General features: G+C 33.5%; 1 protein-coding gene across 1 annotated transcript; it reads left to right on the top strand.

The window, feature by feature from the left end:
- The first annotated feature begins 580 nt into the window (after positions 1 to 580).
- On the top strand, positions 581 to 8,520 carry LOC128186489 (high-affinity choline transporter 1-like). The gene is made up of 7 exons (XM_052856278.1): positions 581 to 779; positions 2,464 to 2,571; positions 2,690 to 2,845; positions 3,241 to 3,389; positions 3,964 to 4,246; positions 6,972 to 7,201; positions 7,877 to 8,520. Exons 1-7 carry the CDS (start codon positions 614 to 616, stop codon positions 8,441 to 8,443), a joined length of 1,659 nt encoding a protein of 552 aa, XP_052712238.1. The 5' UTR covers positions 581 to 613; the 3' UTR covers positions 8,444 to 8,520.
- Positions 8,521 to 17,421: the final 8,901 nt, after the last annotated feature.

Genomic DNA, 17,421 nt, shown 5'->3' with positions numbered 1-17,421 from the left:
TCGTTTTAGATGGAAATCTTCCATTAGCAGTACCAGTGTGTACAGCAATCTTCACTGACCTGAGAGAAATATTTGAAAAATACTTTGTTTATATATTTTGATATTGAATGTAGTTCAATGCCGCTTATGAGTTGTCGGTGGCGGGAAAAATAGTGTACAGGATAGAAGTCATACGGTGGAGAGTGGAAACAACAAATTATACATTACCTTATTTAGATATAGTTCGGAACACTATACATGTATATGTATTTTCTTTAGCTTTAATCGATATAGGCCATAATTATCTAATGAATGTTTTAAAGATAGAAATGTTTGGGTTTTTTAAACAGCAAAATAAGTAAAAAAACCTTTTATATACTACTGTAAAACTCTTTTAATTTGATCTCACAAGTTTTTTTGTGAAAATATTGAATGGTGCGTGTATTCTCTTCCGAGAATATTTAATATTTTTTTTATATTTGCTTGTCATTTTTGTAAGAATAGATAAGAAGTGGTTTAAAATTCAGTGTATTAAAAAACAAGGTTTTCTGTCAAAACTTTCAATATTTCTGCCCACGGTAGGGCCTCCATATATAGATTTTGACTTCCCGCAGTTGAAGGTTTGTGAAGAAGGATGGCAGTCAATGTTCCTGGACTCGTGGCTGTTATCGTTTTCTATGTGTTAATTCTTGCTCTTGGACTATGGGCAGCAAGAAAAAACAAAGGAGAAACAAAGAGCGAAAATATAATGTTGGCTGGCCGAAACATCAACCTTTTTGTGGGGATGTTCACCATGACAGGTAAAGAAAAAGAAAAATTGTGAGTAAGACGTTAAAGTTAAATTGCGATCGAATTTTCATATTATTGACGTCGCACAAAATGAATTATATTGAAAATTTGTAAATGAAATAAAAAATGTTTTCTCAAATATGAATATGAAATATTCAGACATTGTTTCAGGCTACTCGCTATTTACAGAGTAATGGAGAGGGCAATACAATCATGACATTTTTATATACCGGTTTCTGACTCTAAATATCGCAGTGGTTTATATATCATTTATCATCACAGGTAAAATACTTCATCAAATAATTCATACGGTTCACTAAAACCACGCTATGGAACACTTTTTTTTAGTTTCTAAAGATGCAAGTGCTACTTCTTGTACTTAGCAAGTTCAACGTTTTAGATTATTGATTGTTTGGACCCCCAAAATGAATTTTGAAACTTTTGCCCTGTATTTTGCTATTTTGCACGCATTTTAAGTATATAATCCACATTTGTATTTTTCACTGAAGTTAATAATAAGCGAGTATCAGATCAATAAATCTGATATTTTAAAAAAAAATCATTTAAAACAATATATATTTAACATATCAGTGATTTTAAACCTATAAATATGTTCAATACTTGGAATATGTTGACTCAAACAGGCGTATACGTATCAAAACCTGCAAATACTGTCATTTTTTAGAACTTCAAGGCATTGTCTTTTATAGAGTGGGTCTGATTTCAATCAACAAAAACGTGGAGAGATGACCCACTATACATTTAAGATATTATTTTGTATCCCAACAATTGAACGTTTTGAAAAAAAAATGCAAGTCCGTAAATTCGTGGCCAAAGTCACACATAATATTTAAACATCCTTCTTTGTTGTGTCTGAAATGGCTCAGTGATTAGAGTACCTGGCGTAAACTAACCTTATATATCTAGGGTTTTTATTATATGGGTTCGATACCACCAAAATTTCCAGCAATATTGTTTTTCCTTATCTTTTGTTAAATATATTAAAAACTGAATATAGTTAGAAATTGTGCTTTTGCAAACTTGTATCATAATATATTTGAATAGATTTAATCGGGAAAAAATAAATTCAAAATTGTATTTCACGACTAAACCGAATGGGCATTTGCGCCATCTGATTCCCCCATCTTCAAATTTCATAAGAATATAAGGAGAGCTTATCAGATGACTTAAGAGTTGAAAGGTGATACAAATCAACGTGTTTTTCTTGATATTTTTGGAAATATAGGAGTTTATGATAACTATTAATATTATTTAAAATTTTACATTTAATTCTCAATAAAAGATTTATATAAAAATAAATGATGAAACCGACATTTATGCATGAAATACCGACTGTGCAATTTTAATTTTTTAAAATAATTGTGTTAATTTACCAGAGTATCTATTTCTAACTGTGTTTGGGGAATTTCAGGACGGGGAGAAACCGTTTGCAACTGTATAAGTGCGAAAAACTCACGGGGCAAAAATGTAAAGTGTATACAGTATTTCTATTTCAAAATTTTTCATTTCATTTATTCATCATGGCACAACAAATGAAAAAAATATGTTAAATAAATTATATACTTCAAATTTCTTACAAAAACTCTTTGATAGCGGTACATTTTAAATATTTTCAGTTTTATTTATGGTCAAATGGAACTGATAACAAAGTAGAGGAATTTTCTTCTTTTGTAGCTACCTGGGTGGGTGGAGGCTTTATAAATGGCACAGCGGAGTATGTCTACACCCTAGGGCTGGTCTGGTGCCAAGCTCCTCTTGGGTATGCCGTCAGCCTCGTACTCGGTAAATTGTAAACATTTAATTTGAAATCAAGCAACTTGATTTCACGTCGTCGAAATATCTAAATTTAAGAATTAATAAAAAAGTAAACGTGTTTACGACCACTCCTCTTCATTGGTAGGAGGTGTATTCTTCGCCCAAAGAATGAGGTCCCAGGGTCACGTGACGATGTTAGATCCATACAGCAGGAAATTCGGCAACAAGATGGGAGGGATTCTGTACATCCCTTCACTTCTAGGGGAGGTCTTCTGGAGCGGAGCCATTCTCTCGGCGTTAGGTAAGTAGATAAACACGTGAAGTGGTATGCTCTCTGCACCATTGTTGCCTTTTACAGGTATGATCATAATTGTAATGCATGCACTAGCCACTGATGTCTCCTGTACAGGTATATTCAATTATTCATCATTGATACTTGTAATAATGGAGTTCACTTTTTACAGTTAATGGAGCTTGATGGTCAACAAATCAACGAAAGAAAAAGTCCAGATATTTTAGGAGTTAAAATTTGAACATTTTTCTATATCTTTATATATAGCTTTTCATTTAAAGAAAGTAAATATAGTCAAAAACAGTCGCGACCTTCAATCCCTCTTAACGGGTGAATTTATCAATGTACATGTCATACATGCACAGAACTGGGGTACTCTAATGACTGTGTGGTAACATTTCCAGGGTCCACACTGGCCGTGATCCTGGACATTGACCAGACCCTGTCCATCATCATCTCGGCCTGTATCGCCGTCCTCTACACACTGTTCGGGGGACTGTACTCAGTCGCCTACACGGACGTACTCCAGCTTACCTGTATGTTTGTCGGTCTGGTGAGTGTGTTTTTGTGTGGGCGTTAGCCATCCTTTGATATATACATTGGATCAGTGTATATATCAATCATTTAAAATTCTAATTAAAACCACATCACTCTCCCTGTTCAGTAAACGAAATATTTAAACAAAGAGTCTTTCTTTTAATGATTCATGTGGGTATGAAGGCAGCGAGCATTGTAGAAAAACATAACCCGCAGTAGAGGGCTATGTAATCTTCAAAGGTCGCACGAATTATAAAAGAAAGTTAAATGGATTATTGGGTTAATTAAAAAGAGAAATTAAAAGCAACTAAATTATTACGCCAGATAGAAGAAATGGCCAATGCTTCTATATGGGAACTTGATTCTGACGTCATTTCGTGCAGTGCACGATTGTGTTAGGTAACTGAGGGTTTCAAATCAATTGATGGATAGAACTTCTGTTTTCAGCCCAGTTAGTTTCTATAGGATTATGAATATCAATTGCTATGGTGTTTTTTTTTTTTAACGAAAAGTATACCTGTACGGGGTAGAATTACCTCGCTTGAGTCACACTATGTTCTTGGTGAAAACTCGTCTTGGTTTTCCCTCAGTGGTTGAGTATTCCATTCGCCATGACAAACGAGCATGTGACCAGCATCACAACCAATTCCTCCACGGTCTGGATCAAGGAACTGGAGCCCAAGTACGTGGGTTACTACATGGACTCGTTCATGCTGCTGATACTGGGCGGGATTCCGTGGCAGGCCTACTTCCAGAGAGTCCTGTCCGCTAACTCCGCCTTCAACGCAAAGATGCTGTCCATCACCGCCGGGCTAGGGTGTGTCATTATGTCCGTACCATCGGTCTTGATCGGGGCCGTCGCTGCTAACACAGGTGGGTGGGATTACGGTGGTATTTTTTATACATGAGGACTGCATCATTCTCTCTGTCAAAATAAAGTTCAGCGCAACGCATTTTGTAATGGGTTTAATTTCTTTTTTCAACCATTTTCTCTAAAGTAAGGGGAAATAATACTTTTTTGTTGAAAAAATTGATATTACTGCTTCAAATAGACATAATTTTCTATAAACTTTATAAAAGGGTTGTGTCGTGTCGTATTTAAGATGTTATTGATGTTATGACTTTGCGACACTATAAGTACGGGGAATAGCAACTCGCTTGGCAGTGGAGGACCCTTAGTCACTAAATCCGGTCCAAAAGGTTTGGGACTAGCGACTCTGAAATCAGATACAGGGAAGCCTTGATTAATTAACTGAACAACTTTATTGATGCAGGTCTCCGATTAGAAAGCAAACAACATAATAGTCACCAGGCACAATAAAAAAATATTTCTAACTGCTTTAAGCATTACAAATGTAGGTGCCCTATCCTACCTAACGCTGGTGACTATCAGAGTGATCAAACAATATAAAAATACTCACTCTGTATAAAAAATCTAAACAATTACACATTTCTAAATAGTTGTTAAAGTAAACAAATGCTGAGGAAATTCGAACGTATAGAAGTAAATAAGGTAAACAAGTGATTTGATAAATAAAACTTTACAACGATAAACCATTGATAAAAGCATGTATAATTTTACCCGTTTCTTCCTTGAGATAAAAATCAAATAAGTATAACAAATAAAACTTACGATGTAGACGTTTCACGCGGCTATTGTTTAAAGAAATAGTGAAATGAAAAACCAAAACGGAATAACCATTTCCGGTTTTATAAAGAGAATATAAAAACGCTTATGCCGCCTGGTGTCAGTTATGAAACTTGTTAAAAATAAATTTAACTAATCAACAAAATGAATAATCAAGCCAAAAACCTTTTTCAACTAACTTAACATTTAAAAGTAAAAAAATATCAAAACTGGCTTAATGAAAATAAACAAGGTCAAATAAAAACTTTAACTCTGATGAAAGCTCAAATTTCTTAAAAGTGCATTTAAACATTAAAAATAATAAGAAATACTTTATATTTCATTAAAATAAAGAAAATGAAAAATATTTGAACTTTGCATGAATGAATTTAACAAAAATGAACGTAAACCATAATTTACCTGAAATCAGATACAGGGAAGCCTTGATTAATTAACTGAACAACTTTATTGATGCAGGTCTCCGATTAGAATGGCCGAGGTAGGGCACGCTATCTCAATCGGAGACCTGGGCTTCCCTGATCTATTTCGACCAATCAAAAATTAGATTCTTTGTTCGGAACAATTTTGGTAATTAAAAAATTAACCCACGTGACCTTATCGACGGACACTGGCCATAAAGAAATAATTGAGTTAACGTAGGTAATCCCTTGACAAAGAAAAATCTGTTGACACCTGAGCACATCTTGTTTTTGACACCAGGTAAAAAGATAAAAAGACACCGTAATAACAATTACAAACATTGAAGCACCCATATGTAAATTTCATAGGTCTTCGGATTAATCAATTACATAATTATACATTTTTGTGACATTATTACTCCGCGTGTTTTACAGATAATGTTTAGATAAGTAATTTGACAAAAATAAGCCATTTACTTTGAATCATCTGACTTTGTTCAAAAACTCTGTAACAATATTTGTTAGATATGCCGACATTAAAGTCTTGTATGTATTTTATATAATGGAGAAAAAAATCAAAATTAAAATGTGCATTGCTGATAATGGTAAACCTGAGTAAAATATGAGATCAATAAAAAATATTCTACACTACATATCAAACACACTAATTGGCTAAATAATGTCTCTAATGAAATTCTACACAAAAAAATAAAAAAACATTTATCTTTAATTAAGACACACATATATTGTTATTAATCATATCTGTCCTTTCCGATATATTTTATTTTATCAAATAAAACATACAACATACAACTTTCCCCCTTGCTCAAAGTAGTCATGTTGTATGTTTTATTTGATAAAATAAAATATATCGGAAAGGACAGTTGGAACATGATCCAAGCCACCCCTCTTTTAAAACATTTCCCTAGCTTGTATGTACACGTTTGTATGTAAATGTAAGAAAAGTGAACAATGACAATTAAAACGAACATACTGTCAGCTAAAACCTGCATAGTATCATTGTGCTCGTTAGTCAGTTTGTGATTGATGGTTGTAAATGGGTATTACATTCTAGTCATATAATGTTTAATCAAACCCCCGTAGGATGATTTATGAATGACAAGCCTCGGGTATTTTCTGAGAATCTAGTTATAAAATATCACATTATACATTTTGTGACGTGCTTCTCGTATCAATCTTATCAATACAGTATACTGATCTTATTTGATGTCACGGCATAATAAACTTCTAGCATTTAACATATAGCAAGTTCTTGTTATAAGTTGTGAACACAGGCGTCGGGAGGGGGGGGGGGGGGGGGGGGGGCTAAGCCCCCCTTCCACTTTTTTTGCAAAGTTGTACATAACTATAAACAAAAACCTTTATTTTTTTGCCTGTCAAGATTTTTTTGACAAGTTTCCCACCCCCCAACTTTCAATTTGCTTCCGACGTCACTGTTGAAAATTTCTTTGTCTGTGATATATGCTATATTACAACCAATATTCATATATCCTTGTATCTATATGTAGATTTTAACTTAATACTAATTCAGATTGGAACGCAACAACGTATGCAACAGTGGACAAGAAGCCCGTCCCCATTCCTAGCGACCAGGCGTCCAACATCCTCCCCCTGGTCATGCAGTACCTGACACCCACCTGGGTCTCCTTCATCGGCCTGGGGGCCGTGGCTGCGGCCGTAATGTCGTCCACGGATTCCTCCATTCTCTCAGCGAGCTCCATGTTTGCCAGAAATATCTACAAGATGATATTCCGTCCCAAAGTAGGTTTTGAATACATGCGCAGATCAAGAATTTTTTTTTTTTTGGGGGGGGGGGGGGGCTGTTTCCAAGAGATAATTGTGTTTTCTGGGAAGGGGGAAGGGTCCAAGGACTATTTTCAGTAAATTTACTATGTGAATTTGATAAGTTTGAATTTTCCGGGGGGGGGGGGTCCGGAACCTCCAACCCCCCCTTCTTTTGATCCGTGTGGGGCATGAAAATGTTATCCTTACGTAAGCTGGTAAACCAGTATGTTAGCAAGCAGGCGGTGAGTCGGTGTAAAGGCGAAAAGTCATCCCCTGTTGCAATTTTAATTGACTTATGAAATTGACATATAAAGTTAAAGAACGTTTATTAATGATGATCATGCTTGATTCATTCGTAAAGTAGGAAGAATTTCTCTCCCTCGATAGAAATAATTGACATAATCAAACGTTTCAATGACATCCATCCTGGAAGTTAAATAGTTTTCTTAATCAAGTTAAATGGCACGTTTTTGCATCAAAAAAGGATCTTCTTAATCAAATATTCTCTTATCATTCATCATAATGTATCATTAAATGTATTATCAAGTTGGAAGATAAAGATCTCACAAGAATAAAAATGATCGCATGTTTTTTTTTAAAAGGGGTTTTAACATTTTTTATAATTTCTTTCTCCTGTAAATTTTCTTGTAGGCCTCTGAGAGGGAAATAATGTGGGCGATGAGAATCTCCATCTTCTTTATCGGCGCCCTGGCAACTTTCATTGCGATTGTTGTTGAATCAGTCTACGTGCTGTGGTTCCTATGCTCAGATTTGTTGTACGTCATCAGCTTTCCACAACTTTTATGTGTTGTCTACCTTAGGGACACCAACACTTACGGATCGGTTGTCGGTTTTGTTGTCGGTGTAGTTCTCCGATTAACCGGTGGTGAATATACTCTGCATATCACGCCCGTTATCAAATATCCATGGTACTCCGAGTCTGAGGGATTACAATTATTTCCGTATAAAACCTTCGCTATGTTGGTTACTTTCACTTCCATCGTTGCTGTTTCGAGCTTAACAACGTACGTATTTGGACGAGGATTGCTTCCTTCGAAGTTCGATATCTTTAAATGTTTTGAGGGAAAATCAGAATGTTCAGTAGAATTGCATGTATCGTCATCATCAACAAAATACAACGACAACCCTGCGTATGCGCACTCTCAAAACCAACTTCATGGAAGATACCAATCAACGAGAGAAATCCCAGAGAAATGAATCTTGATCACACCAAATGTTATTTTAAAGTTTTTAAAAAAATACTTTTATTACTGTAAGTAAAATATAGAACTGTCTCTGATTATTTTTATATTCTGTACAAGCAATTTTCAGTATCATTGTTTGCCAAACATTTCGATTTTCATGCTAATATTTCTATGCTCAAACTAACAAACTAAATTTTTTATAACGCGCATTCTTTTTCCTGTGGTTGAAGTGCATGGCGAAAAATGAAAATAAATTAAAAAAAAATCCTTTGGGATTTTGCATTGAAAAAAAGTTGATAATGCCGAAAAATTAAGCGAGATGTTAACAAATTAAAATGAATTAAATATTTAGCGATTTATTATTTTGTCAATGTATTTGTACGTATGGAATGAAATTTTATAGAGTAAAACTTAGGGCAGCGGAAAAAGAAAGCGTGTTATATAAAATTTAGTTTTAGACAATGCTACTCAGAGCAGTTACCGCAGGTTGGCCTGAGGAAATGCCGTTCTGCCCCTCTGAGTAGCATGGATTCGCATGCCCGATCTTACCATGTGGGGGAGTTTTGGGAACGGAAGCCTCGAGGACCGATCTTCAAACTTTCTGTTAAAGATTTTCTCTCATAAAGATTAAAAGGTTTAAACCATATGTATGCGTATTTGTTAAAAGAGATGTAATGCAGAAAATCATCAAAATACAAAATGGCTTTATTCCCAATTCACAATCTTATGGAAAATATTCTAAATAGATTTAAGATAAACTTAACTGTTTAGAAGCAACCCCCCTCCCCCTTTTTCAACCTCCACATCAATAACATATCATAATGACGTTTAAATTTTGCATTGTATTCGAATGGCTCACTAAGTCACGTGACTTGGTATTTAAAAGTGACACATGTTGCCGTCAAAATGAATTTTATATTCCTTAAAAATTGAGATGAAAAATATGTTGAGTACACAATCAGACTTTATGTTTTTGTATTTTCTGTTTTCCAAACGAACTTGTTGAGATTTTTCAGTGCAATGGCATCACCAACTGGACTGCTGAAAGATTTGTCGGCATTTTACTTCCATTGTTTTTTAATCAAGGTTTGTGTTTACGAGAAAGACTCGTGGATCAGTCTGCTCGTGTCTTTTGTTTCAATTAGTGTGATACTTAAACGCTTTTACTAGAAAAAAGAGCTGAGAAAAGAATGGCTTAATCCAATGAAATCGGTCCACGGAGAAAAAAAACTTTCACGAGGTAACTCGGTTAACTCCACAAAATGTTAACCTATGTGAATCGTAAAAACACGTACAATGGCATGCATTAATAGTGCCGTGGATGTTGTAATTAAATCTCGTATGGAAGTCCCAACTTTCACCAATACATTTAATAACAAACAGGGTGGTGATGGCCGGAGTCTTAAATGGAAAATAATAGCATACGATAACTTGTTTGTAAAATTGCATATAATCGCCAGAATTTCTATCTCGTCTGAATTACTAGTAAAGTTTAAAAGGGATAAAGGATTTTTTTTTTTAAAAATTCATGTCTAGGCTATCATAAATTTAATTTTATCAATTGACATTTTGATGTTTGTAAATAATTCAATTAGTTTCAACATGACATTTACCGTAGATATAATTCAATAAATAAATTACAGGACACTTTAATATTATGATCCATTTTTGGAGAATAGGAAAATTAAATTGATTTGCAAAACCATATTTCATTTTTGTCATTTCATCAATAGTTATCCAATACTTTTATAGTTTGTATATAGAATATTCAACGATTCCTATTTTATATTGATACAAAACATATACATTGATCTTTAATTATCTACCCTTATAGATCAAAGTTTTGTAAACGTGCTGATCAAGTTAAGAAAAAAAAAACCACCGTTGCAATTAATAAAAAGAAGACGAAATAAATGCTTGTATTGAAAGTGCATTTTACATGTGCATAATGTGAGAGAAAATAAAAGAGAGAGAGAGAGAGAGAGAGAGCTTGCTTGAGCTTTTAATGTTTGCGTTCTTTAATTGGATTTTTCATCTTAAGAAAAAGATAATATAGAACAAAAAATGACCCTACATAGTATATACAATTTTCTTCCTGTATTATATCGTTTCGTGATAGAAAACGATCCCACATAAACAAATATATCACTTGATTAAGCAATTCTGTAGGAAAGCCAATTTCCTAGAAATTAAAAAAAAATAATTTTATGATACTCTTTATCTAAAATCTTGGAATAAACCATACAGTTAGCAAACACATGTAAAAATAGGTAATAATTGGAGATAAAAAAAATACATGTACATATACATATGTGCAAACTGTCCCATACTTTAGAAACATACGGTATGTCTTTTAAGAATCTTCAAGAACTTGTTTTTCTTCATCAGTCATAAACCAAATTCTTGATCTAAAATTACTTTTATATACCAGTTTGACAATTTAAAATTGTCAATAAATATATGAAGTTTATAGCTATCAAATACTAATTAATTTGGTTGATATAGGACTAGGGATTTTTTTCTTCTTAGAATGACGTGTCTACATATCAATATTCTTTCTAAATGCAAGGGCGTATTCCCTCCTACTCAATTTATCAGATAAGAAAAAATCTCAGAAAAATTTAACAAATAAACAACGACAGCCATTCACCTTTTGATTAATCCCAGGGAAATGTGTTTTACGGCAAAAGTTGCAGATCCTGTAGCTTGAAAAGGCAGAATTCTCATAAATTTCAGAGGGAGTTGATTTGATACGTTCCACGGGCATCATACTCTGGTAACAAATCACTTTTCTATGTTCCTTGATGCTTTGCCTGTGGAAGGAAGGTGAGCAGTCACGTCTTGGGTTTTCGAATTTAAGATGCATGTTTTTTAGAGAAAGAAAAAAATCCTTGATTTTCTGCAGGAATAAAAGACTGCGTCAAGTGTTTACTCATTGCAGAAGTTATTTCAAATATGCATGCACTTTTCTAGCAAAAGTAAGGCTATTTGATTTATTTGAAATTAATTAAATCGAAAGAGTCATATTTAAGCTTATCATTTTAAGCCATCGTTTACTCCCGTTGACTCCCCTATCAAATAAATATTCAATTTAAACATTGCGATTAAAAGTGGCGTATGATATTTATAATAAAAAATATATGTGCTGGATATTTAGAAGCGGGATGTTATAGCATTAAATGATTTATTTTTGACGTTGTCAATAACTGCCGTCAGGTGAGCAGACAAATTGAATAACGCGCGTTAGCGCGTTATGATAATTTGTCTGTTCACCTGACGGCAGTTATTGACACGACGACGTCAAAAATAAATCATTTAATGCTTATATTTACATTCCCTTACTGAAGAAATCAATTGTTTACTTAAATAAATCGATATTAAGTGCATATCACGGAGGGAGTGAATAAGTAACAGCAAGAACAGCTGTTTTGTAAAACTGGTTTAAACTGGGTTTCACATAGACTGTTGAGATGAGATCGACGAGCATGAAAATATAATCCAAGATAAATAACTCTTGAAATGTTGCTTTTTACAATAAAGTCAACCTTTTTGTCGAATAATTATAAAACATTGTGTTTTGACAACATTCATGAAATACATTTTTTAACCGATAACATAGAAATCACTGTTTGAGAACTACTTATGTAAATTACTCGTAAATTCATACGCAGTGAATATGTGTTGCATTTAGAGGCATTTAACCATCACGGAATTTAATGGAAAAACACAGTAGAATGTAAATATAATGTATTCGGAATGCTTTTACAACGAATTTTGATAATTGTCTAAATATGGCTCATTAAACTCAAATGACTCAAAACATATACAATTTAAAGAATTTAGGTATTCGAGTGATAGCTAAACAAGTTTTATCATATTCAGACAAAGAATATCGTACCATACAAATAAGCTTCTTTTCCTTTATGAGTAAATATTTTATGTAACAACTCTGTGACCCACCTGTCTATAGCAAGAAGCCGGAAAGCCCTAGTTAAACATGACGTTTCTAAAACGTGTCCACCGCTCAAAGTGGTCTCCAATATAGATTCTCATTTTACAGCGTTCTCTGTCAAACTGTTTCTTTCTTTTTTTTCTCTTCGAACACGTTATTCCACGGTCAACGGACCAAATTAACACGTTTTCGCGTAGACATCTTGTGAACGTACTAAAATTAGCTTGCCACATCACATGCTGATGAAATTTCAATACTGAGCTTTTACTGACTGGCCCGGTCAGTAAATAAACTAATTAAAATTTATATCTGATACTCTCAAATGCGTTTGAATTAAACTGTATGATTTAATGTATAGCTTTTTTGGCTTAATGGAAAAACTCAAATATATCTTTCTTTTAAAATTTTCATTTCAAACGCCATAATTATATACCTTAAACTCATCGGATAACACAGCGGACGGATTTAATAGTTAAAAAATTATTTTACAAAAATAAAGACCTTAATTGTCTGTATCGTGTATGACGTATTTTCATTAACAAAGAATAGAAAACCCTTACTTTGGAAAAAAAGGAATTTCAAAAATAAAAATATGACTTGACATTAAAATAAAAGAAAGGTAATTCATGACGTAATAAAACTGGATGGGAAGCTTTTTCTTTGATGCAACCTTTGCATGCTACACGATACTGGTTTCGATTCTTGCTAACACAGCTTATTAAAAGAGATTTATTATCTCCCTTGAGAACCAATTAATTAGACATTTGTATAATTTTCGTTTCGTAAACGAGCATAATTCACCATACCGAGGTTTTGATGTCTCCTCTAATCAATGCTACCGTTTGTACCGCCAGTAGATTTGTTCATTTCTAAAGATACAGTTGTCTCTGCTTCTTTCATTTTCTTTTCGCTTCATCATCCTACTCGAACACGTTATACATGTAAAGATTTTTATTTTCACATACAGATATAGTTCTATTTAGGTCAGCAATGACGCCATGTTATTTTCAACCAGTAACCTCTTGAATGCAAATCAATGACTGTTTTAAAAAAAATCCTTCTTTAAAAGAAATTTTAAATGAAATATTTCTGAAAACATAAGGTGCTTGTAATTAGGATTGCCCTCTATGGTAAAGATACAACAATCAACTTTACGGCATTCATATGCATGGTTGGATGAAAAGGTAATAAATTAACTGCAATGTTAGTTTAAACATTATTTTATTTCAAAAAGAATAGGATCTGAAATCAGGCATGGTCTATTATTGATCTCTCTTTAGAGAACCTTTGATTTCCTGGAATACAATGTTCATTGTAATCTTGTCAATGTTTCCTGGGAATGATTGAAATTTATCCACTAAACATTAAAAGTACTGATCATATATGTACAAAATATCTTTCAAAATGGAAAAAAAAATCAAGGTAAAAATATGCACGACAATTTGAGTTCTTGTGCAGATATTGCAGGAAATCAATAAAAGACTTTAATATCTGGTAATTTGTACAAAATAACTGATAGGCCGTGACATATTGGATCAGATTCACATCGGCGCTTGATTAATCCACACCTGAAAAATCTGAAGTTCACCGGAAGTGAAGATCGATGTAATTCCACATGTTTACAAACTTGATTGTTGTTGAATCGGAATGAATATTTCTTTTTTGACTTCCTGTTGTCTTCAATTTGTATACTTGCATTCAATACTGATTCTAAAGCTGTCATTTGTGTTTTGAAACACACCTTTTTATTAACACAATTCCGCCTCTTCCTAGCACCCAACTCGGAGATCTATGACCAAAGTGAAAAAAAAACCTACTTAAATAAGACTAAATCCTTTCTTCAGCTGTTCAACATTTCATAACTCAAGAAGAACTATACCATAATCTTTTACATTTGGGACACCCGCTATATAAAAAAGATAAAAAAAATTAAAGGAAAATATCTTTATTGTTTAACTTTTGACCAATTCCGGTAGTGCCCAGTTGGTTGTTAATTTAGACTTGCTGTTAAGAATAAATCTAACCTTAATGTCTTCGTATATAAGCACATGGTCATTCTAAAAATTAGCCTCATGTTACTAATGTAATCTATGGATTACTCCCTATGAAAACTTATTTAGATGTTTATATTTGATGCTTTTCCAATCACGCAAACATTTATATGCAGTGGAACAAATAATCGAGCTGTACTCGCAAGAAACACTTAAAGATTTTATGAACATGCTTGGATGATGAGAGTGTTTATTTCGATATTTCCTGTTTACCTTGCCAAGATTCACTACTGTCGTCTATCATTTGTAGTAGGTTGACGTGTTGGAACTTAGAAATGTCACGTGTTTCTTAAGATAACATATAAAATCACAAAATCTATAGATAATTTAGGAGATTTACTACATGTTTTTTGGTATTAAGAAAATGTTTAGCGTTAAGTGGCACTGAAGTTAATGGCTAGAAATACGATATTTTAATATCGTAGCTTTCAATCACAAAATGATACAGAGAGAGAGAGCAATCAACAAAACAGATACATTGATCAATAAAAATTAAGATCGATTATACCAGGACCCATCCATACATCTGCATAGAAATTTCTTTTTGTGAATATTTACGATTTCCATTCAGAAAACAGGTTCATCCGTAAATCGCATGATTGCAAAGGACACCATAAGGCCACACGGAAGTTAAAGAGTGTATGATTTAATCAGGTCATGGTTTTACCTCACAACCCATTCAACACAGAAATACAAGGTACGTGTATAGTCTGATCGCAGGCTAATTATCGCTTCTAATTATCGGTATACCCGGTACGTTCTTTTGTTAAATGAATCCAACATGCGGGTTGACAATGGAGTAGGTTGTGTATTTCCCTTGAGCTCTATAGGAAGATGTACACCCACATCTTCACAGAACATCCACGTTCAGATTTTGCCCTATATAGATCAATTTTTCCATCAATTTACCAAAGCCAGTAAGCAATTGATTTTCCTTTCAAAGGATCTGTTTTATTGAATTTCTAATTGATAAAAGGCCCTGTGTTGGATAATTAATAACATAAATCTGTAGATAAACACTGTTTTACGGACATTTTTGTCTCCGATTTAGGGCAGCATGCTCTGCATTTATCTAATCAAGGGATCTATTTGAATTGTGCCTGAGAAAGGAATTTCTCCTCATGTATTAGGGGAAATTGTTTGGTTACAGTTTGCGTATAGGATTAAGTTTTCCTTGGTAGTGCTCAAACAAATAAAGCAATTTGCTATGCAAGGTGAGCACGATCGAAATCCACTACTTAAGGGGATTTTCTTGCCTTATTAAGATTCTTTATAGTCTAGTTGTTTGTCTTTAACTTGTGATTTTGTTACTTAGTTTTTCTATGGGGTTGATTAGCCTGCGATTCACTAACTTTATTGCTATTTATTTATTTACGAGTAGTCTTTGTTCCAAGACTCCCACTGGTATTTTCTTGATTAACTTATTCTGTTTTATGTACAGGGTTACATAATATGTACTCTAAATAAATATAAATCATACATCTTACGATAGAAATTATGTTGTAGTTCAAATTCGAAAAGCTATTGAAATTGCGATAAAGTCTATTACTCTATGGTATACCGGTATTTTGCAATTATATGTATCATGTGATTTCGGTTTCTGGTCAATCTTGAATAACGAATCGTTAAAAAATTGCTGCTTATATAAGCAAGCATAATAATAATCTGTAAGATACTAGTATGATAATACCTTGTAGTTTCGGGGAAAATTTAGTATCGAGTTATATGATGAATAACCTTTGGGGAATAGTTGCCTGGATGCCCGCGATGAAGCCATGTTCTTATCACCATTGACCGATATTCTATCAAACAGGTTAAGACTTTTTGCTGTCTAATTATTTAGTAAGATCTTGTTCAATTTTCAAGTAAACGATTATGCAACAGCTGGTAAAATCTGAAACCAAGAAGTACTCTCATAAAAAAGAAAAGTAACGAGACGTAGAAGATCCTTAATATTGGAAAAAGGTAATTTCAAATATAATAATAATATGCGATACTGTATGCAGGCAAATATTCGCCCCATTTGCCCTCGTTGTCAGTGGGCAAATTTAAGACTGGGCGAATTTTAATGTTTTAAACTATCTCTGAAACTGGGCGAATACAAAACGGGGCGAGACTGTTTGCGAGTGTAAATGGCCGAAAATTACACGGGGCGAAAATAATTCAAATGAAAAAGGGGGTAGGTTATAACGAATTAGAATTGGATGCAAAGTTTCTTCTTTGGTAATCCTTTGAATGTTTCAGTATTTGTTCCGATTCTCGCTAACACGGCGTATTGAAAATTCATCTGAAACTATATATGTCTTGATCATAATGAAATTTCAATCTCCTCGATCAGTTGACTTTCCTGGTGTTTCAATTGCTATTATTTTTTGTTTTGAAAAAAAAAATTAAATTGAAAATTTTAATCATTGTGTTTTTTAATCAGAAAAGAAACCATACAGCTCAACAACACATGGGAAATAACATTTTGTTTTAATTTGTAAACAACCAAAAAAAAAAAAAAAAAAAAAACAAAAAAAAAAAAAAAAAAAACAAAACAAAACAAAACACTGACGCACCTAATGTGTTTTGTAATGGCTTGAATGCGTAATTAATTTTTTCACCAAAAACAAAATATACTCATTAAATGCGTAATCGCTTCGAGTGTTTGGTGATCTGGCCTTTTGTTGGGTCTGGGAATTGCTGCATATGTTTACCGTGTCATCTGAAGCGATGTCGTCACTTACCGCGGAAACCCAACACCAGTGAGAGTGTTTACTATCGAATCAGTTTGTTTAATGCCATTTTAGTATCGATTCATTGTGATCCAATTTTATACAGGTGTACATACTAATGAATGAAACATTAGAAATAAGCACATAACCCTGTATCGATTCCTTTCCACTTTACCTACCTCAGAAGAAGTTCAAGGAAGGCGAGTAGCCAATCAGAAAAGCCATCGGCTAGCCCCACGTGCTTGCAAGCAATATAAGCAGGGCTGTCATG

Source organism: Crassostrea angulata, chromosome 6 (genome assembly GCF_025612915.1).
Source record: "Crassostrea angulata isolate pt1a10 chromosome 6, ASM2561291v2, whole genome shotgun sequence".
Lineage (NCBI taxonomy): Eukaryota > Metazoa > Mollusca > Bivalvia > Ostreida > Ostreidae > Magallana > Magallana angulata.
This window is presented reverse-complemented; position numbering and strand designations above follow the sequence as displayed.

Bases quoted from the DNA above. Each gene is read 5' to 3' on its own strand.
- LOC128186489 (XM_052856278.1), top strand. From the start codon at position 614: ATGGCAGTCAATGTTCCTGGACTCGTGGCTGTTATCGTTTTCTATGTG. The intron at 2,846-3,240 runs GTAAGTAGATAA...TAACATTTCCAG, and splicing joins AGCCATTCTCTCGGCGTTAG to GGTCCACACTGGCCGTGATC. The intron at 4,247-6,971 runs GTGGGTGGGATT...ATACTAATTCAG, and splicing joins GGCCGTCGCTGCTAACACAG to ATTGGAACGCAACAACGTAT.